The following is a 21,374-nucleotide window of genomic DNA, read 5'->3' as shown; positions in this document are numbered from 1 at the left end:
AAGGAGGAAGGGACAAATGGGAGTATCTTGGCTACTTGAACACTGTGAAATCTGTGTTTTCATTTTGTTTGCATGTAAAACTTCCTTTCTCTTTGCTCTAATATAGTGTAAAGGCAAAATAACTTGCAAGATTGTAAGATCTCTTTTTGTAAATTCAGTTCTTGCAGGTCCACATCATAGTGTTACATAAACAGGGCCACAAATATGATACTCATGTGTTTGTGATTTATTGAAAGAGAATAGGTTGACTTAAAAATGATCTGTAATATGAAGGGAACTGGGATCACAAACTGCTCCAGTTTCCTCAAAATGGAGAATAATTTAATTTAAACTACAATTATAGTTTTTAAGAATTGGAACCTCAGTGAAATTAAAGTTTCTAATCCTGTAAAATTTTCTAAGATTGCCTGCAGAATGTTGTCTGCAGAATACAAATACATCTATATGGGGAGGTCGGTGATAAGAGGAATCATTTAAAATATACATCACTAACCACTTCCATGCTTACACATTATGGTTGCCTAAGGATGAACATATTAGGCATAATCCCAGTTTCAGAAAAAGAGGCTCAAGAAAAAATGCAAATCGAACAATTTGCTAGTCCACAACTCTATCTATTATAGTTGTTCATGAGCCAAAATCTATGAATCTTCTCCGATTCATGTTTGAGAATTATCTAATGACTGATAAAAAATAGAACTGATTTTCCCCCCTTTCAAATAACTTCTACTGTACACACTTCTTATGCCTCTTTTTGGGGCAATTATTCCATTTAAAATTGTAATTTTATTTGTAAAAGAGCTACTGGGAACTCGATGGAGCTTTTCCAGTCAGGGCACTACTTGAGATCCATGAAACGAATGTCCATGATGAGCAGGAAATTCTTTGGCAATGGGCGTGGTGCTGGTGAAAGCACTGTGAAGACTTGGCGTTCCAGGTCTACTCCAGTTACCACAATGAAACCAGCCACACTGGTCTCAGAGATGTTCTCATCAGTGCCATCAGCAGTACTAACACTTAACAGATGATGAACCATGTCACGACCGGGTGTAACTGGGACTAGCTTGAGTTGATTGTCTTCTTGTGACATGCCCAGGGGCAGACATGAGTCAGGGATAGTGGGAGCTCCCACTTTATATATCTTAACATCAGAGAACTTGACATCAAAAGCATGTGGATAGAAACATCCTCGGAAGCCATAGAAGTATTCACGTATGCGGTCATCACGAAACTCCCGCCGAAAATCTTTAGAGCGCTCTACTACTCCACCTGATTTGGGAAGTAGCACAGTTCGAACAAAGTGAGGCAGATCTCGTTTCAGTTCATTGTAGAGGCGTTCTTGATCCAACACTACAACAACATCAACTTCAAAAGCAGAAGCAGCATGTACAAGTGCCTGATATCCAGATCCCTTCACCCAGCCACAAGTATTGATGATACAGCCACTGATTGAAGCTCTGCGGTTCACTTCACAGCGTTGATTAAACACGTCAGCCAAACGAGATGTGATCTACAGAAAAAAACAAGAAATAGACGCATATAATTAACAGGAAACTACAAAACTCTTGGGATAAAACACTTAGGACATGAAGTGAAACTAATCCTTTTTGAAAGCCTCAGCCCTTCAAAAGTTCATTTTTGTAAGTTTTTTTTTAAAATGTATGAAACTGCCCTTAGACAAAGACCATTTATTGTTACCCTAGCCCAGGGGCGTCAAACTCAATTTCATAGAGGGCCGCATCAGGGTTGTGTTTGACTTTGGGTGGGGGGGCATGGCTAGCTCGACATCACTCATGTCAGGGGTGCCAGTGGGGGCCCAAGCACTGGAAAAGAACTCATGGCCCTCACGAGTTCCGTTTTCGTAAGAGGTCCCGCGGGCCAGTCAGCTGTTTCCAGGGCGGCCCTGCAAGCCAGAACTAAGTACCCCGTGGGCCGGATCCGGCCCTCAGGGTTTGAGTTTGACACCCCTGCCCTAGCCCATCAGAGCCTAATTTGGTTTCTTGAGCCTTCACATTATCCTCAATATTTTAGCCAACTACTAAAACTCATGAGCTTAAATATCTTCCATTAAGTTATAACCCTTTCCCTCTTCTTAACAGTTTTAAGTAGTTGCTTCCACAAAGATCCTGAAAACACCACTCATATTTCAAATCTTTACTCATTATGTAACCTATTCCTCAACCTGATAAATCTTGGATATATCCTAATAAATCTTGGATAAATCACTACTCCGCATCCTGATTCAGGGTCACCAAGCCTGCATTCCTAATCTTTATCATGAGTATAGCAAGACTTAACCTAAAATTATGTTTGAATCAGACTTCCAGTTAATCAGTTACATAAACCAGATTAACATAATAAAAGTAAATAAACATCAATTATAGATGAAGATTGCTTATACCTGGCTGTATTCTTGATTCAAGCTTTGTTTATACATTATACCATAAATCAGTGTCCCCCAACCTTTTTTGTGCCACGGCCCCGTACCGGCATCACAAAATGGTCCGTGGCCTGGTACCGGCATCAGCACACATGACAAGACAAGACAAGGCGAGCCGAGCGACCGGCCAGCCAGCCGTCCCCCGCTTCTCCCCGCCACCTTCAACTCCTCCTTTGTACCTTGTACCTGTGGGCTTCAGGACGGCTTCAGGATGGTCGCTTGGCTCGCCTTGCCTTGGGTCCTGAAGGAATCCTGGCGCCTTAGTTTTGTTCGAAGCCGCCCCCCCACCCCTTCGATGAAACTAAGGCGCGAGGATTCCTTCAGGACCCAAATGCTGCTTTCCAACCGGAAAAGCTCACCTGGAAGCACTTTCTCATCAAAACAAGATGGCGGCGCCCAGCAAACCGGCGGCCTGGTAGAAAATGTTCCACGGACCGGTACCGGTCCGGGGCCCGGTGGTTGGGGACCCCTGCCATAAATCACAGCTAAACCTTTCTGAGATATTTTTTTAAATTACACCTGTACAAGATACACTTGTCAAAGTGTCAAAAGTAGTAGAGTTCTCATATCTTTACAAAATCTTAATAGTTATATATAAATAGCTTATACTCATCAGCTTCAAAATTCAAGAAAGAGAAATTCTACCCTTTCTCTATGAGTGAGTTTTGTATGGTAAACAACTAATCATGCTATTTTCTCTCTCATTACCTACTATGTTAACACAGGCTATTTCTCTGATAATGGCCAATCACAGTCATAATTGGAGCAAAATGACTATAATCATCTCCTGCTTATACATACCATTTAGTAATCAAGGGAATGAAAAAAATTGTTTTATAGTTCTATCTTTTCTCCATGTAAATAAAACAGGAAAAGCTATTCCACAAAGGTCCAAAGAAACCAGACAAGTAGTTAAAAATGGTGACTCAAATCTCCACCCCAAAGTTCTATTCTGAGATCATTTATGGAGCCAAACTTTATGCAGAGATCCTTCTTATAATTGCTTTTTTCATCACACAATACTTACTTTGTTATAGAGTTTAATGTTTGTGCCAGGTGTGGTGGACCCAAAATGATAAACTAGGGGGGCTTGAACAGAGAATCCTTCTTCAACATCTGCAGGTCGCTCAATATAGAGTGCTCCCATAGTCCCTGGGATTGAAATTGAGCCCTGGCCTACATCCAGTTCCACAAATGTGGGTCGGCGTCCAAGACGCACAGCATAATTCAATAGCAGGCGGCAGACCGTTGACTTGCCTACATCTGTGGGGCCCACTACCATCACCCGAGGTCCCCGCTCATCTTCACGCTCAGCCTGCCACCGCATCTGCTCCAGAGCAGTGTGTGTGTTGAGGTAGAGAAGCATGGGTGTATCTTTGGAGATATAGGCTACTTCAGTCCGACCAGTTAGTTGCACAGAACAACCATGCCAGGTAAATACAGCAACTTTAGCACCAGCATCGAAGGTGAATTTCTTGTTCCGTGTCAACTCAGTTCCAAAGATTTCAGCCATGCCTGTCATAAGTTCCAGCTGGACAGTTTGTGAGGCCTCAACTTCAAAGCGGAGTTCAGTCTCCCTCTCCAGCTCAAACTTGGCAACCAGTTTCTTTTCATCTCCAGTCTCTTCTGCCATCTTGTTTTATTCACAAATTCTACAAGGACAAAGCATAATTTAACAAAATCATTTAAGTTTGTTGTTGGATGCCAGACTTACTAAAAAAAATCAAATTCTCTTTTTATATGAAACAGTGAGCGCTTCTCCCCTAAGTATGTCCTCCAAAAAGGTGAACAAATTTTGATTTCATATTTATGGTCTAATTAACTGTCCTAAATTGGATCTCTCTTTGTATGCTAGATTACAACTCTTTTTAGTAACAGATACTATTGCTGCTGGTTGAAACTCATAGGAACTTTAGTTTCAATATCTAAGAGAACCCAATTTGGAAGAATTTAGGATAATTGAGTATAATTGGAAATTCTCAATACTTTCCCAGAGAGACCAACCATTTTTTGGTAGCCATGATGTTGGCCTAAACCACTTTGATTGCTTCATAATGCTAAATCCTTCTAGCGAATGACCTGACCGTATAAACAAAAAGTCATTCCCTTTTCTTTTTGTAGCACATAGTAAAATGCACTGTGTATTGAAAGTGTGCATACATATCTGTTATGACTAATATTATTAAAAGAAATTCTCTAGAGCCACCATGGGCTTAAATTACAATTGCATAGCTGCTCTTTTCAATATACAGCTCCAGTTTCTGAGGTTCCAGTTAAAAGTTCTTGCTGATGGCTTAACAAAAATGAAGAAATAATTTCCTATTGAGATCTTCCAGGATGCAGTCTCTTTGACAAAACTAGGATTTCGTTATGGTTCCCTATACAGGTCATCATCAGGAACAATAATGCTCGGCTTTTCAAAACGAGTTGGGGTTTGCCACACAGCTAACATCAGATGAAAATTGTGCTGTATGTTCTAGTTAGTAACATTCTTATTGCTTCAGCATCATAAAAACTCATTGATGAAATCTTATCTATATGCTCGCTGGCAGCTGACCACGACTTCATGACATGTAATCAATCAATCAATCATAAAAGCCCTTCCTTTGCCACCTCCAACCTTTAGCACCTACCCGCCACCGCCGTCCCTTCCGTTGCCGCGCCTTCGCCGCCGCTCCGGAAAACCAAATACTCGGTGGGCCGGTCGCTCGGCCCAAGCAGTCACAAGAAACACCAACACGAGAAGTACGGCGCGCATGCGCGTTCTCAAACCCGCTCGGGCTCGCCGGTTGGTCAGCCTCCTGTCCGTAGGCGCGCGCGCAGTCCCCTTTCCTCTACACCCCTTCTTCCTTTCCTTCGAGCGCTCCTCCGGACATGCGCAGTAAACTACGTATGGCGAAAGCGAGAACGGATTCGTTTGCGTAAAGGGGCGGAACTGCGCCGCTAATAAATCATGAGGAACTTAAAAGCGGGAGCTTTTAAAAGCATTTATCGAAATAGAGATTTCGTTACCAGGCTAGCAGAAGACGCTCGCTTGCCTGGCAACGAAACGTTCGGAAACCAACCCACAAGCTCGGAGAACGAACCTTCACCCTCAAAGTAGTTATTCGCATGCGTGTGAGTGACGTTAGGTGTCTGGAAGCATCCGGAGCTAAAGAAGTTTCTTGGATAAGAAGCGAAATGTCTTCAAAGAAAAAACAAGAAAATCCATTTTCCTCTTTTGAAGAATTTGCAAAAAGAGATTCTCCTGTAGATTAAACTGTTCAGAATGTCTTCGGCAGAATGTTCTGTTTCTGATACATGTATAGAAATCATGTTTCTAGATTCTAAAATGTCCAAGATACTTTTGTATAGTCCTGCTACCCATATGAATGAAAAGAAATACATGTGACCTCTGGTAGTCCCATAGTTGTAACTTCAGTGTTTTAAATACTGTATACCTTTTGAAAACCTGTATTATAGTTAGTATTGATTCAATGCATGTTACAAGGCTTTTGAGGCTTTAAAATAAATTGACCATTATATCAATCTTGGAACTTGCAGATTGGAAGTTGCCATACAGTATATTTTACATATAGATGCCCGGGATACTAGCCAGAAAAAAACTTGTTTCAAGAGCGGGACAGAATACTTGCCTTTCAACTTTTATTAGCAGAAAATTGAATCATAGGAAATAAAAGTTACGAAGCCCATAACTAATTTCAGGCACCATAAAAGGAAAATTTCCTATTTAATAACAATAAAATGAAGATTGATAACCTACTTGCATACATACTATCATTTGAAAACTATAGTTGGCATCAGTAGACTTATTGCTTTACATCTTGAGATTCTACATACCTGTAATCAGGCAGAGCAAATGTATTTGAAGATGCTATTCTGAGAGGAGGAAGAAGCGGTAATGCATACAGAGAAAATTGCTTATTCTCCAAAATTTGACAGACCCCTACGGAGTGAAACAGACGGAAGTGACATCAGAAAACCATCTATCCAGTGGTGGGATTCAATTTTTTTAATTATCAGTTCTGTGGGTGTGGCTTGGTGGGCATGGCAGGGGAAGGATACTGTAAAATCTCCAATCAGAGGTGATGTTTGCCAGTTCTCCAAACTATTCAAAATTTCCCCTACTTGTTCTCCAGAACTGGTCAGAACCTGCTGAATACCATCTCTGCATCTGTCCAAATTTTAGCTGCAGTACTGGATCAGCAATCTCACACGTTACCTTTCTCAAAGAACTCAACTGAAAGTTCAGATCAGATTCTAGGCACTTGAGAAGGAGATAGGACTACAGAGAGAAAATATATAAATGTATGCATGAATATAATTACTAGACTGACACTATAGAAGTACCCCCTTGTTTTTTAATGCTTGGAACCAGCCATTCTTACCATTTGGGGATAAAACTTCCAGGACTAAATGTGGTACAGTAACTCATCAACAAGGTGTGGAGATTTTGAAGTATAGATTACATTACCGTATATCTACAAGTTAGCCATTCAACAGTGAAAAAGCAACAGTGAACTAAGACGGCAATATAGGATGCTAAAATATTTTGATTTACAATTGAAGTCAGGGCTAGCATTTTAGTATGTAACTCCAGAAGCACAAAAGCTTGCTGGCTGAGGGAATCCAATGGTAGATATTATTTTGAACCAGCTAGATGGATTTCTCTGAATATCCGTCAGTATGCAGAGTACAAGAGGAAGACAAGAAAGGTTTCACCTCAACATTTTAAAGCAATGTTCATTGACATTTAAAATTACAATGATAACAAAAATAATATCAATTAAAAAAACAAAAAGGCCAAAGGGGAGAAAAGATAAAAAACATGAGAGGAATTTGGAGAGCCAATCCGTTCACTGGTTCCTCTTTCCATCACTGACATTGGCTCTGCTCTCTACAGTGGAGTTTTCAGTCAGCCATTGCTTCCTGAGAGATTCCCAGAAAGGCTTCACCTGAACTCAGCCCACTTAAGGCTCTGAATTTATCACATGAATCATGAGTATTCAATATTACTTGTAGGACTAAAAAAGCATGATACAGAAAAAGAGTTGATATCAGAATTCAAATGGTGTTCTAAAATACAGTTGCTGATAAAGTTCTATGGAGGAATCGTCTGCACTTCTATAACTGTCTGGTTTGCCTCTGCAACCAAATGAGACATAGACTTCAACAGATAATTAGAACTGCAGAAAAAACAATTGCTACCAACCTGCCTTCCACTGAGTACCTGTATACTACATGAATCAAAAAGAGGGCTGTGAAAATATCTACAGACCCCTCATATTCTGGACATAAATTGTTTCAATTTCTACCCTCAAAACTACACTATAAGGCACTGTACACCAGAACAACTAGACCCAAGGACAGTCTCCCTCCATGCCATCACTCTGCTAAACAACTAATTCCCACAACACTGTCAAAAACTACTTAGTAAGACTGTATTAATATCATTCTCATCTTTCCTATTACCTATCTCCTTTTCTACTTATGAGTATAACTTTGTTGTTTGTATCATTAGGATTTATATTGTTCTCTGCACTAATATAGTGCAAAGGCAAAATAACTTGCAAGATTGTAAGATCTCTTTTTGTAAATTCAGTCTTATAGGTCCTAGAAATCATAGTGTCACATAGACAGGGACACAAACATGATACTATTCATATTTTTGGAATTTATTGAAAAAGAATAGGTTCAGAGTTTTAAAAAATGATCTGTAATATGAAGGTACTGGAATCACAAACTCTGCACCAGCTTCCTCAAAATGATGGAAAATAACTTAATAATAACTACAATAATAGTTTTTAAAATTTGGAACTTCAGTGCAAAAATTCTCAATACTTTCCCAGAGAGACCAACCATTTTTTGGTAGCCATGATGTTGGCCTAAACCACTTTGATTGCTTCATAATGCTAATTCCTTCTAATGTAATGACCGTATGAACAAAAAGTCATTCCCTTTTCTTTTTGTAGCACATAGTAAAATGCACTGTGTATTGAAAGTGTGCATACATATCGGTTATGACTAATATTATTAAAAGAAACTCTCTGTCAGTGTGTGCTCCCTTCAAAATCCAAGAAAGAAAAACCCAGACTCCATGGATCAGAGCAAAGTTATTCTTTTACTGGAAATTAAAGCGGAAACTACAGATGGAATTCCAAAACTGAGAATTTGGCGCGCAGATCACACATACAAAGAAATGGAATTGTTCCCACCCCCCAAAGTCCAGAAGTCTCTTCCAATTAAAAGTTCTGAATATGATCATGTGGGCATCTTCAGGTGGTGATGAGGCCTCTGTCCGTTGACCTTGACATATTTTGATAAGACATCGCAGCTGCGCAAAAAGGGATAGAAGCTAGCAAGGAAATGGAAAGTTGAAAAGAAGAAATCATACACCCCCTCCTTTTGCTTGCCCACAGTAAAGGAATGCAAAACACCTCCAGCTCTCTTCTGCCCCACAATTACCCCTCCCCTGTTGCTAATGACAGCCGAAAGAATTAAGCCTAGCAGTAGAGAAGATAAAGTAGGTAGGATATGGGAGAGATAAATGAGATAGATAGCAGTTAGGGTACCCGAAGAGATCTTGAGGCTGACATTCGGACCCCCCTAGAAAAAGGACATTAGTCCCTGTAAGAGAGAAAAAAAAATACGTTAAGCATTGCATACATTTCTATGGTTTATCAGGATACTTAGCATAAAAGTTCTTTAGCAGTTCAGGGGCCCTAATGTCTTTTTCGTTCACCCACTCAGCATGGGATGGGGGAAAATGTTTCCAGGCTACAAGATATTGAAGACGACCCCTCCACTTCCGAGAGTCCAAAATCTCTTTAATCTCGAAATGTTGTTCACCCTCAATCAACAATGGCACGGGGGGATCAGTCTGGGTCGGTCTCAATGTACAGGTATGTTCGGTTTTAGCAGGCTAACGTGGAAAACCGGATGAATGCGACGAAGAGTTTTTGGTAGAGTCAACTGAACCGTCACAGGATTCACAATCCGCTCAATAGGGAAAGGCCCCACATACTTAGGACCCAACTTTTTTGATTTCTGAGTGGTTTGCAGATATTTGGTTGAGAGGAACACTTTGTCGCCTACTTGATATGACTTTTGTGGGGCTCTCTTCCTGTCCGCAAATTTCTTATGGGATTTGTGCGCCTCGTCCAGAGCTTTACGAGCGACGGCCAATTGAATTGAAGTTGAGATATCCAGTCGTCCAATGACTGGACATTGGGTTTCTCACGAGGGAGTTCAGGTATGGGTACAAAATCTTGCCCCGTGGCCACTTTGAAGGGGGTAAAACCAGTACTGCTGTGGACAGAATTGTTATACGCCACCTCCGCAAAAGGTAGTAGATCCACCCAGTTGTCCTGCTGATAATTTATGTAACACCGGAGATATTGCTCTAACACCCCGTTAGTTCTCTCACAGGCCCCATTAGTTTGGGGGTGGTGGGCAGAGCTTAAACCCTGGGTGGAGCCTATTAACTTCAAAAATTCCCTCCAGAAGTTCGAGGTAAATTGAACCCCTCGATGAGAAACTACACGCTCAGGGACGCCATGCAGTCTGTAGACATGTATAATGAACAGTCTGGCTAACGACTTCGCTGAGGGAATCTTGGAGCAAGGTATGAAGTGTGCTTGCTTGGAAAACAAGTCGGTCACCACCCAGATGACTGTGTGCCCAGCACTCTCAGGTAAATCTACTATAAAGTCCATGGAGATTTCCTTCCAAGGGGCAGTTGGCCTGGCCACATTCTGCAACAGACCTGGCGGCTTACCAGGAGGTCTCTTGGCTGAGGCGCAGACTGGACAGCTTGCTACATAAGTTTCAATGTCTTTTTTCAATGAGGGCCACCAGAACTGCCGCTTCACCAGGTGTAAGGTCTTCACGAAACCAAAGTGACCCGCTGCCTTGGAGTCATGAGTCTGTTGTAACACTTGGCTCCTCAATGTTTGTGGTACATACAGCTTCGCACCCATCCAGGCTAAATCATCTCTAACAGTGCAGTTATTTGCATTTGCCTGGAACCACTCATCTGTTTTCAGAGCTTCTTTAAATCGTTCGATCAAGTCATTGGAGAGATCTGCCTCTTGTTTCCTCTTTTGCGCTCTGGTGACCACTGGTGCAGCCAGCTGTGTGGTGGGCACAATCGGACTTATCACTTCTTTTCGAACACTGTTGTATTGTGGCATTCTAGATAAAGCATCCGCCATAAAATTCTTTCCTCCTGGGATGTATTTCAGAAAGAAATTGAATCGCTTGAAATACTGGGCCCACCTAACTTGCTTAGGAGATAATTTCCGAGGCGTTTTTAAGGCCTCCAGATTTTTATGGTCAGTCCATACCTCAAATGGGTGCCTCGTGCCTTCCAGAAAATGCCTCCAAGTCAGTAGGGCCCAACAGACTGCAAAAGCTTCTTTCTCCCAGACAGCCCATCTACGTTCAGTGTCAGTTAATTTACGGGAGGTGTAGGCACACGGTTGTAGTGTCCCCTTCTCGTTTAACTGAAGTAAGACCGCTCCTACGGCCACATCGCTCGCATCAGCTTGGATCACGAAAGGGGCATCCATGTCTGGGTGCTTTAGCACTGGTTCTGCAGCAAATAGTCTTTTTAGCTTCTCGAAAGCGGCTTGGCACTCCATGGACCAATTCAACGGCTGGCTGGGCTTTGGCTTCACTTCTCCCTTTGTTTTTAGGAGGTTGGTGATAGGCATGGCTATTTTAGCAAAACATGGGATGAATTGCCGGTAAAAGTTGGCAAATCCAAGGAAACTTTGAAGCTGTTTATGGGTTCTCGGTGGGGCCCAATCCAATATGGCTCGTACCTTCTCCGGGTCCATCTCGAGGCCCTCGGGTGAGATACGATATCCCAGGTAGTCGATTTTTTCTTGATGGAACTCACATTTGGACAATTTGGCGTACAATTTGGCAGCACGCAGTTTGTGCAGCACGGAGCGTACCAGTTTCACATGTTCGTCTCTAGTCTCCGTGTAGATAAGGATATCGTCTAGGTAGACCAAAAACCCCTTGTATAAATGTTCGTGGAGCACCTGGTTGATCATTTGCATGAAGACGGCTGGTGCACCCTGTAGGCCAAATGGGAGAACATTGAACTGGAAGCAACCCATCGGGCAGTTGAATGCAGTTTTCCACTCGTCTCCCTCTTTAATTCGGATTCGGTAGTAAGCCTCCCTCAAGTCCAGTTTCGTGAAAATCTTCCCCTTGGCCAGGTGGGCTAGCATGTCCTTCATTAGAGGAAGGGGGTACACGTTCTCCACGGACACCGCGTTCAGGTTTCGATAGTCCACCACCAAGCGCTTGGAGCCATCTTTCTTCTCGCGGAACAACACAGGGGCCGCCACTCGAGGTCTGGCAGGTTGGATGAAACCCCGTTTCAAGTTCTTGTCGACAAACGATCTCAATTCCTCCAACTCCCTTGGGGTCATCGAATACATCTTTGGCTTTGGGAGCGTCACCCCTGGTAGAAATTCAATGCTACAATTGGTTGACCGATGGGGAGGGAGCTCATTGGAGGCCTTTTCATTAAACACCTCTCTTAGGTCCCAGTACTCTTTCGGGATTTTCTCCTCCCCCTCTATGCGCTCGGCCCCTGCGGAAGCTGTCTCAGCAGGGCTTTGGGGCTTCGGATGGGTTTTCTCCTCACTTCCCGGGGGGGTTGCTCCTCCCCTTCCGGAAGCCGATCGGTGTGAATCCGTATCCACCCCTCTCTCCAGTTCACTTGGGGATTCCATTTCCGAAGCCAGGGCAATCCCAAGATTAGGGACTGTTCCATCCCGGGAGCCACAATAAAACACAGGGTCTTGCTGTGGGTTCCCATGGTCATCTCTAGGGGTTCCGTTATAAAACATGCAGGGCAACCTCCTGCCTCAGACCCATCCAGTTGGCAAAAGGATATGGGCGTTCTCAAATTTCTCAGTCCGATGCCCATGGCCTTAACTACTTTCATGCTAATTAGGCACCTCGTGCACCCCGAGTCCAATAAGGCCAGCATCTCCCCCTCGGTCCCTGAGGTGGGCACCCTTAACTTAATTGGGATGGTAAGGGAGCCCCGGTTAGGACTTACCGGGACGTCGCCTTCTGAGTCAGTCTCGCTCTCGTCGGGGGGAGTCGGAGGCCCCAGCTCTTTTTCCGCTGGGGGAGCGACCTCTACAACCTCCCCTATCTCTAGCCCGGTTTTGCAAAGCCTGGTTGGGGAGGTTTCGGGCTTCCTTCCTGGGCCCCGTCCTCTCTTTGGATCTGGTTTGACCCGACAATCCGCAATCCGGTGGCCCTCCTTCCCACAACGAAAGCAGGCGGTGGATTTAGCCCTTGCCGTCATCCCTCCCTTTCGGGGTTTAGGGGTCTCTCGGAGCCGGGGGGGGAGCAGGTTGCTCCATGCGGAGCCTCCTCTGCGTCTGCTTCGGGCTAGATCTATTTCCACTTCTTCTGCTAGCAGGTACCACAACTGCAAGTCATGTGGATCCCTTCTGGAGATGCACATGTGGTATACCTCTTCATTTAGGCCATCTTTGTAGGCTTCTATTAGAGCCTCCTGGGACCAGCCTCGGATGCGGTATGCCAGCTGTCTGAACTCTTGGGTGTAGTCAGCAACTGATCTCCCCCCTTGAGTTATGGTTTTCATTCTGATTCTGGCCCTTCTCTCTGCCAGAGGGTCTTCAAACCTCCTCCTCAAAGTAGTCATGAAAACATCAAGGCTTCACAGTTGGGGGGAGTTATCATTATACAAAGTCACCACCCAGTCTGCTGCCAACCCCTCCAGGGTCCTGGTAACACATCTTACTTTGGCTGCTTCAGAGGTAAACTCCCTTTCATATTCTGCCATATAGCTTCCGACCTGTACCAGGAAAAACCCCAAATCCTTGGGATTTCCTCCAAACTTCACATCTAAGGGGGGCAGGTGGCGTCTTCTAGGCATTACACCCATTGCTGGGGCTCCCCGGGCGGCGGCTGGTTGTTGCGCTGGTGTGGGCTGGGCTAGGGGGGTGGTGGCAGCCCGACTTCCCCAGGCTGAACTCGCTCCCCCTTCCCGCCAAATTCTCAGTTTCGGAATAATGTCAGTGTGTGCTCCCTTCAAAATCCAAGAAAGAAAAACCCAGACTCCATGGATCAGAGCAAAGTTATTCTTTTACTGGAAATTAAAGCGGAAACTACAGATGGAATTCCGAAACTGAGAATTTGGCGCGCAGATCACACATACAAAGAAATGGAATTGTTCCCACCCCCCAAAGTCCAGAAGTCTCTTCCAATTAAAAGTTCTGAATATGATCATGTGGGCATCTTCAGGTGGTGATGAGGCCTCTGTCCGTTGACCTTGACATATTTTGATAAGACATCGCAGCTGCGCAAAAAGGGATAGAGGCTAGCAAGGAAATGGAAAGTTGAAAAGAAGAAATCATACACCCCCTCCTTTTGCTTACCCACAGTAAAGGAATGCAAAACACCTCCAGCTCTCTTCCCCCCACAATTACCCCTCCCCCCGTTGCTAATGACAGCCGAAAGAATTAAGCCTAGCAGTAGAGAAGATAAAGTAGGTAGGATATGGGAGAGATAAATGAGATAGATAGCCGTTAGGGTACCCGAAGAGATCTTGAGGCTGACATTCTCTAGAGCCACCATGGGCTTAAATTACAATTGCATAGCAGCTCTTTTCAATATACAGCTCCAGTTTCTGAGGTTCCAGTTAAAAGTTCTTGCTGATGATTTAACAAAAATGAAGAAATAATTTCCTATTGAAATCTTCCAGGATGCAGTCTCTTTGACAAAACTAGGATTTCGTTATGGTTCCCTATACAGGTCATCATCAGGAACAATAATGCTCGGCTTTTCAAAACGAGTTGGGGTTTGCCACACAGCTAACATCAGATGAAAATTGTGCTGTATGTTCTAGTTAGTAACATTCTTATTGCTTCAGCAGCATAAAAACTCATTGATGAAATCTTATCTATATGCTCGCTGGCAGCTGACCACGACTTGATGGCATGTAATAATCAATCAATCATAAAAATCACTGAAAAATTTTAAAGATTTATAGTGTGAGTTGATTAAAGCAAAAGGAAGCATCTCCCAAAGGGATTTCTATCCCATTGTTTCATCAAGTACCAAAACAACACATGAGAAACAGCGAGACTAAGGCAGCGCCAAGAATGAAGTGTTCCCAAGAAAGAAAGGAGCCATCTGGTGGAAGGAACAGCTTAAAAGTTGAACCACCCTTATAGTAACAGAGTCAGAACCATGAAGAAAGCAGCAGAAATCCACCAATTAAATCCACAGGGATCCAACCACTCGAATTGTCTTGACAACGGAAGTGCCAGTTACTCCGGAAGTGAGGGAAGCATAACAATTAGACAGCCACTTGATAGCCACTTGTTTCAAGGCAGCCTCCTCGTCCAGTGGCACAAGGGAAATGTTTGTTAGTGCACACAAATCAAAATGAATGAGGAAATCCTGTTTGCCTGCTTCTGGGAAATGTAGTTTTATGTCAAACGATTAGGATGACTGTCAGCCTGTTTCTTATTGTCAACGCCTCAAAGAGCGCTTCAGATATGTCTTCCTTGGATATCTTAATATAATGACAGGGGCCTTCAAACTTGACAGCTTTAATAGTTATGGACTTCAACTCTCATAATTCCTCCTCCAGTCATGTTAGCTCCGGAATTCTGGGAGTTGAAGTCCAAAAGTCTTACACTTGCCAAGGTTGAAGACCCTTGAACTAAGAAAATCCTTTTGTCACCATAGGAGGTGTGCGGTGGTTGGTGGCTTGTCACTGGAGTCAAATTGTGGTATTTCTAGGAAAGGGATAATGTTTCTAACTCCACACTTCTACATACAATAGTATCTTCAGCTTAATAAATATTACTTGGTGGTTTGATCCTTGCAAAAGGCATACTTATTTTATTTTTATTTTATTTATTTTGTAAAGCAATTATAAGATAACAGGTATAAGCATAAACATAGTTATGGATACATGAAATGGATACATATAAGAAAAATAAAAAAGAAATAATAGGACAGGGATGGTTGGCACGTTGGTGGGCTTATGCATGCCCCCTACTTATTTCTCTGTATTGCTACATTATGATTAACTATGTTTTTGAAGGGAGGAGCTGCTGAATCTTCAAGTTCTCAGTACAAAAAGTGACTCTACCTGCTTATTTCTTTTCTAGGGAGAATGACTAAAATAAGTAAGCCAGAATTTTGTGATTTTGCCTTCCAACGTTATGACTGGTTTTATATGGTCCAATATATTAGTTGCTTTGATCAATCTGCAATCCTAAGAAAGTGAATTCTTGCACGCACCTGGTCTCTTCACTCTGAACTGTTAGTTTGACATTTCCATTCCCTACAGTGATAATAAGCTTGGTCTTTTTGATGTTCAGGAAGAGGCCAAATTTCTCATTTCCATCTTTAATCCTTAATCAGATGATTCTCGCCTTCTTCGGTTTCTGAGAGGAGATTGTATCATCAACATATCAAAGATTGTTGATGTCCCTTCCTTCAGTCTTCACTCTGAATTTTTATTCTTCAAGTTCTAGCTTTCTATGATTACTTCAGCATACAGGTTGAATAGGAAAGGTAAAAGTATGCAATCTTGCCACACTTTTTTTTTTCTATATTGAATCAATCAGTGTCTTCATGTGATGTTTGCAGTGGCTTCCTAATTTCTGTAAAGCAACTGCACCAATTAATCAGATGTGTTGGTACCCCTAGATCTTCTAGGGCCCTTCATAGCTTGTCATGATCGGCACAATCAAAGCTCTTCTTGTAGTCAATAAAGCAGATGCAGATATTCTTTAGATATCCTTGAATACATTGCTAATATGAACCATGAGGTCAATTGTGCAGTAATTGGAATCACCCATTTTTGGCAATGGAATAAACACTGATTTTTTTCCAATCTTTTGCCATGTGTTCATTTCCCAAATTTTCTTGCAAAAGTCTGTGATGGTTGTGAGTGGTACAGGGTTCAGCTATTTCTGCACAAATGGTGACACCTAGGATCTTACAAAGATGAATTTTTCCTGAAGGATGACTATTTCTGCTTCCCTTTCCTCATTATCCTGAGGAAATAGGCCTCTGTTGTTGGCAGACAGCCCTTCTGTATATTTTTGCCATCTGTTCTTGAAATCTTGTTGGTCAGGCAGTACTTTCCATTAATTGTGATGATACTTTTATGAGCAGTAAATGGTGTTTGAATCCTTTTGATTTGTGCAAATGCATTCCCACATTTCATTCAAAAGGAAGTTATAGTGAGTGTAATGGGGATTACAAATCAGTGAGCATAAGATTGCAGTTTTATGTCATATTCTTTTTTCATATCATGGTACCAATGTGCTGGTGAAATATAACTTGACTGTTAACTTTCATTTTGGCCTAATGTGAATTAGATAAATTTAAGCTGTCCATTACTGTATTGCTATACAAATGACGCTCATTTAGTGACCACAATTAGGATCAGCAACTTGGTTGTTAACCAAAGCAATCACTAAATAAATCCACAACTGTGTTTATGATCTTATTTCTGTTTTCCTTTGCTTTCCAGATAAATTTGAGGACTGGTCACAGAGATACTTTTTCATCGCAGTCATAACTTGAAACAGCTGCTGCATGAGGAAAATGATCTGAAGACTACAGTACCTGTAATAGAACTATAATGGACAATAGAGATAAAAAAGTTCCTATTAAATGAATGTAAGGGAAGGGAAAACTACTAGTCTTGGACTGGTATACTTCATTTCCAGATTTAGTTGCAACTTCCCTGTTGGATTAAAGCAAATGCCTCAGAGTTCTGTTAGTTCTATTCTTCCATTAGCCACCAAATGTTTCTGAGAAATGTGTTAGTGCCCTTTAATTCATGCCGGCTAGTCATTAGTATTCCTATAATACTAGCCAAGATTGATAGCCACTAATAATCTTATACAATAGATAAGAAAACTGCAACTTTAAGAGGTATTGATGCTAAATTTGATGACATTAAAATGAAACTGGACAAATTCATGAAGGGTATGTTCAGAACTTTAACTAATCCCTTCCTCCATCATTCATTGTCACCAGTTTTAGTTTTCATTTACAGTATCTTCTTTATACCATGTGCTCATTTTGATAAAGTTGAAGCTCACAAAATTTATCCCTTTTAAAACGTGCAATCTATCAGATTCCTTCTGATTTTTGTTTTTGAACTGTAAGCTATATAGTCAGTGAATGGTTGCAGTCACTCATACGTATAAAAAATATTTGTATTTTCATTTTAGTTAATGATCTCTGACAATTGGATAGATAGCCTTTGTGACAAGTAGGGGGAAAAGACTGCTTTGACTATAAGCTAAGTTGAAACAGACCAGAGAGGTTGTAGAGTTAAAAAAAGAAAATATTGGGAGCAAAGAAACTAAAAGATAATACAAGAGATTTCTTTACATTCATAAAATTTAGATGCTGCCATCTCACTCGCTCCCTTGTTATAGCCCTATTATATCTAGCAAAAATGAAGTCATCTTTGATACATTTACCAGTGTTCTTGTGGTCATGAAGGGAGGATGGAAAGTTAAACAGCTTCCAAATGTTTCTATGTCCAGCATGACTGATGAAGGCCCTGAAGACAATCAATTTGGAATAGCAGTCCAAATATTGGGCTAGTGATTGTAATAACAATGTATTCTCAAAATAATAATTTCCACTATTCCATTGTTTTCTAAATGTGAATTATCAATTAGAAGTTAGTACTGATGAAAGTAGCATGATGCATACTAGTCAAATTCTAAATGCAATAACAGTCCTATAGAAGTGCCACAAAGGTTCCAAAGGCACATTTCCTTCCAATCTTAAAATTAGGATAGACTAAGTTGTCTGCAATTTAGTGAATTATAGGGTAGTCCTAGAATATTATCGAACATAGCAATTTAGGAGTAGGCTTACTTACGGAATTTCAGCCTGTGGCTATCAAGGTTTCTAATACATTCTTATTGGTTCCAAGATGTGTTGTCATGGTTTTCAGTGCCAGACATAATGATAGCCCCTCAAGACAAGCAAATAAGATTTGCTGATTGTAGATGCCCTTATCATGAGTGCCAAACCTATCTTGAAGAATTCTGTATGACAAATTCTAAACTATTCTAGAACCTGCATATATTTAAGCCAACATGAATTGCTCAGTTATATCATTTCCTGGGTATGTATGGCTCTTAGTATTTTATGTCTCAGTAACATAGTCCCTGCTTGCATGGAGGCAGGCTTGGGTTGGGGATTCTTGGTATATATTTGTTGATAAGTGAAGGAAGGTTTATTAATCTTTGTAATGGGATCGAGTTTTTCTTTCTACTGTTTAGAAACCGAACGACTGCAATTCAGTGCCTACAGATGGCAACACCTAAACTCCTACGTGGTTTTATGGGGCCAAAATCCATATACTAAGCAATTATTTACTTTTGAACTCCAAGCCCACAGCTGGAAATACGTTCTCCTTTGAGATATTCTAAATCCGCGGACCTAGCCATGAGGGGATGTCGGTTTTGAGGACATGAGAGGAAGGTTGAGCAATGTCGAGGCTGGCAGGAATCGGAAGTTGAGTAAGACCAAATTCTGGGGCTTTCATATGCTGGAGCATCACATGCACCGGAGAAGGAGGCAGCGAGGGTCCCGGGAGCATTTCCCGAAGAATTGGACAGGCTGGGGTCGAGGGATGGTCTAGACTCTAGAGTCTAGACGAAGCGCCCCGAAAAGCGAGATTGCAGCTTTCCAGCCGGCGGTGACCCTTACGCTGCGTCTCTCTCCCTGCGTCAGAGTTTGCCCAGGCAGCAACTGAGGGAAGAGCGATTCCTGCGCGCCTTTCTCCCAGTTAGGGCTCCGGTCCGCCTGTCTTCTCTCAGCTGCCCCTTCCCACCCACCCATCCACCCACCCCCCATGCCGGTTTTCTGCCCCAGAGTGCCGCGTGCCCTGCCGGGGCGCCCTCTCTCCCCTCAGCGTCCCTGTCGGGGTGACTCGAGCTCGTCCCCTCCTTTCCTGATCCGTGTCTCCGACCCCGCTCTGACGTAGCGGGAGACCGAAGGGGGGGCGGGGGAGAAGAGGAGGAGGAGGAGGAGGAGGGATGGATGACTCACAATGTTATGATGCGGTTCCACAACACACCGCCACATTCGGCTACAGACGGTGCACAAAAACAGCCCTCGGGTTGCTTCTGAACCTGCTGCTGTCCCCTTGCTACGACCCCGCGCGGAGCCTCAGCTGGAACAGGCAGGGCCGGAGAAGAGTCCCCCGGGAAGCAGGTTTCAAGGTGAGCTGCGGAGAGGGCACAGCAGGCGTCGGCGCAGCCGAAACTTTCCCTTCCCTCCCGCTGCGTTTGGCCGACCCTTAGCCTGGCCTAAGAGCTAGCTTTCGCTGGGCAGCGGAAAAATAAAAGCTGCCACCCTTCCATCCTCTCACCATTATCCCCACCACGAGCGAGTCCCGCGGGGAACTTCCCCACGTCGCCTTTATTTTCTTTCCGCGCAGGCAGCCACGTGAGTCAGACTCTGCGGTGATTAACGCGGCTGGTCTTCGGGCTCCTCCCACTTTCACTTATTTTCTCGCCCCCACCTCCTTCCTTTCTTTCCCCTCCGTTCGCTGCTCCTTCTAAGAGCGGGGGAAGCGGACGGGAATGGGGGAGAATGGCAAGCGACGCAATACAAGTTGCACCCGGGCGTAGCGAGGCGATCTTTTTTATTTATTTATTTAACTGCATTAAATCGAAAGCCGAGCGGTTAGGAATCTGGAGTCGCTGACAGATTCCAACCCTCCCCATGTGTGATTCGCTGCGGGACGGTACGAGGGTTGCAAATCGCAAGAGGACAAACGCGCAGACGGGAGGGGAGGGGGGAGCTCACGAAAAGTCAGCTTACTGAGGTGTAATGCCTGCTTTTGCCGGCAGGGAGCGAACTCGAGGAGGTGGAAGCTGTCAGAACTGGGGAGTAGGCGACTTTGAATGAATGTGCACGGTGAGCCGTATTATTGAGTCCCTGGAAGAGGACTTTCGTAGGCACGGATGATTGGGGGTGGTGGTGGTTAATAAGTAGGAATGCAATTGGGGAAAGATACATTATTGGTAGCTATTGCTAGCAGCTACTCAGGAGACCTTTAAGAAAGGTCTGCGCATTACAGTAATTAAACTGAATGCTGGCTTGTCATACTAGAAATAATATAATGAAATATTACTCAACGACTGCTTGGTAGTTTTTGGCAGGTCATATTTTTATATATGACAAGAACTTCAAATTATACGGCTGTCCGTCTCAACATCATGACTGATATTGATGACGCTGGGTTACTGACATGACTGACAGTGACAAAACAAACAAAAACTGTTTCTAAATCAGCTGGCCAATTAAGATGAAGAGAGTATTTTTAATTAAGGTAAGGGATCTGGTTCAGCCCAAATGTTCAGTATTAAGCACACTTATGAAAAACTTAGTTGTTGAAGTTTGAAAAGTATGTAAAAAAAAAGCATACTGCTTTGTTTTTATACTCACTGACAGGGAAATAATTCATCATCATTATGGCAGCTGAGCATCTATTGTAAGATTCTTGGGCCAGGGAAAAATGAAATCTAAATATGTGTAGTTTTCTTCACCTTGAAAGAACTCATGAAACTGGTTTGTAGAATAATGTGACTTGAGGATCTCCTTTCGACCAGCTGAAATCACTTAACAATTTTATTTGATGCATCCTCAACTTTAATGCTCGTTTTTGAACATCCATGACAAGGTCCATTCCTTCTTTCCGTTTCCCAGCCCCCAATGGTCCAAGAAACTTTGCATTGCTCCTTTGCTTATTCCTTCCCCTTTTCTCTCACTAGGTGCCTCCCCTTTCGGTCTGGTTCTCATCTGGGGGGGCCCTGGCAGTGCAGCCCCCCCAAACTTCACTTTTTTGAAAAACGGCTCTAGCCAA

The 21,374-nt window shown here is 42.9% G+C and overlaps 1 protein-coding gene across 2 annotated transcripts; it reads right to left on the bottom strand.

Moving 5' to 3' along the window:
• Window positions 1-205: 205 nt before the first annotated feature.
• CLP1 (cleavage factor polyribonucleotide kinase subunit 1) lies at window positions 206-19,988 on the bottom strand. Of its 2 annotated transcripts, none has more exons than XM_087920707.1 (3): window positions 19,875-19,988; window positions 3,468-4,092; window positions 206-1,510 (listed from the first exon to the last, which is right to left on the bottom strand). In XM_087920707.1, exons 2-3 carry the CDS (start codon window positions 4,071-4,073, stop codon window positions 839-841), a joined length of 1,278 nt encoding a protein of 425 aa, XP_087776833.1. In that variant the 5' UTR covers window positions 4,074-4,092; window positions 19,875-19,988; the 3' UTR covers window positions 206-838. The 2 variants fall into 2 exon arrangements, with proteins under 2 accessions (XP_087776833.1, XP_026575429.1); XM_026719644.2 differs by lacking the exon at window positions 19,875-19,988 and adding an exon at window positions 5,074-5,301.
• Window positions 19,989-21,374: the final 1,386 nt, after the last annotated feature.

The sequence above is a fragment of the Pseudonaja textilis genome, chromosome 1, assembly GCF_049901715.1.
Source record: "Pseudonaja textilis isolate UNSWEBS1 chromosome 1, rPseTex1.2, whole genome shotgun sequence".
Lineage (NCBI taxonomy): Eukaryota > Metazoa > Chordata > Lepidosauria > Squamata > Elapidae > Pseudonaja > Pseudonaja textilis.
Note: the sequence above shows the minus strand (reverse complement) of the source record. Positions and strands in the feature narration are given on the sequence as shown.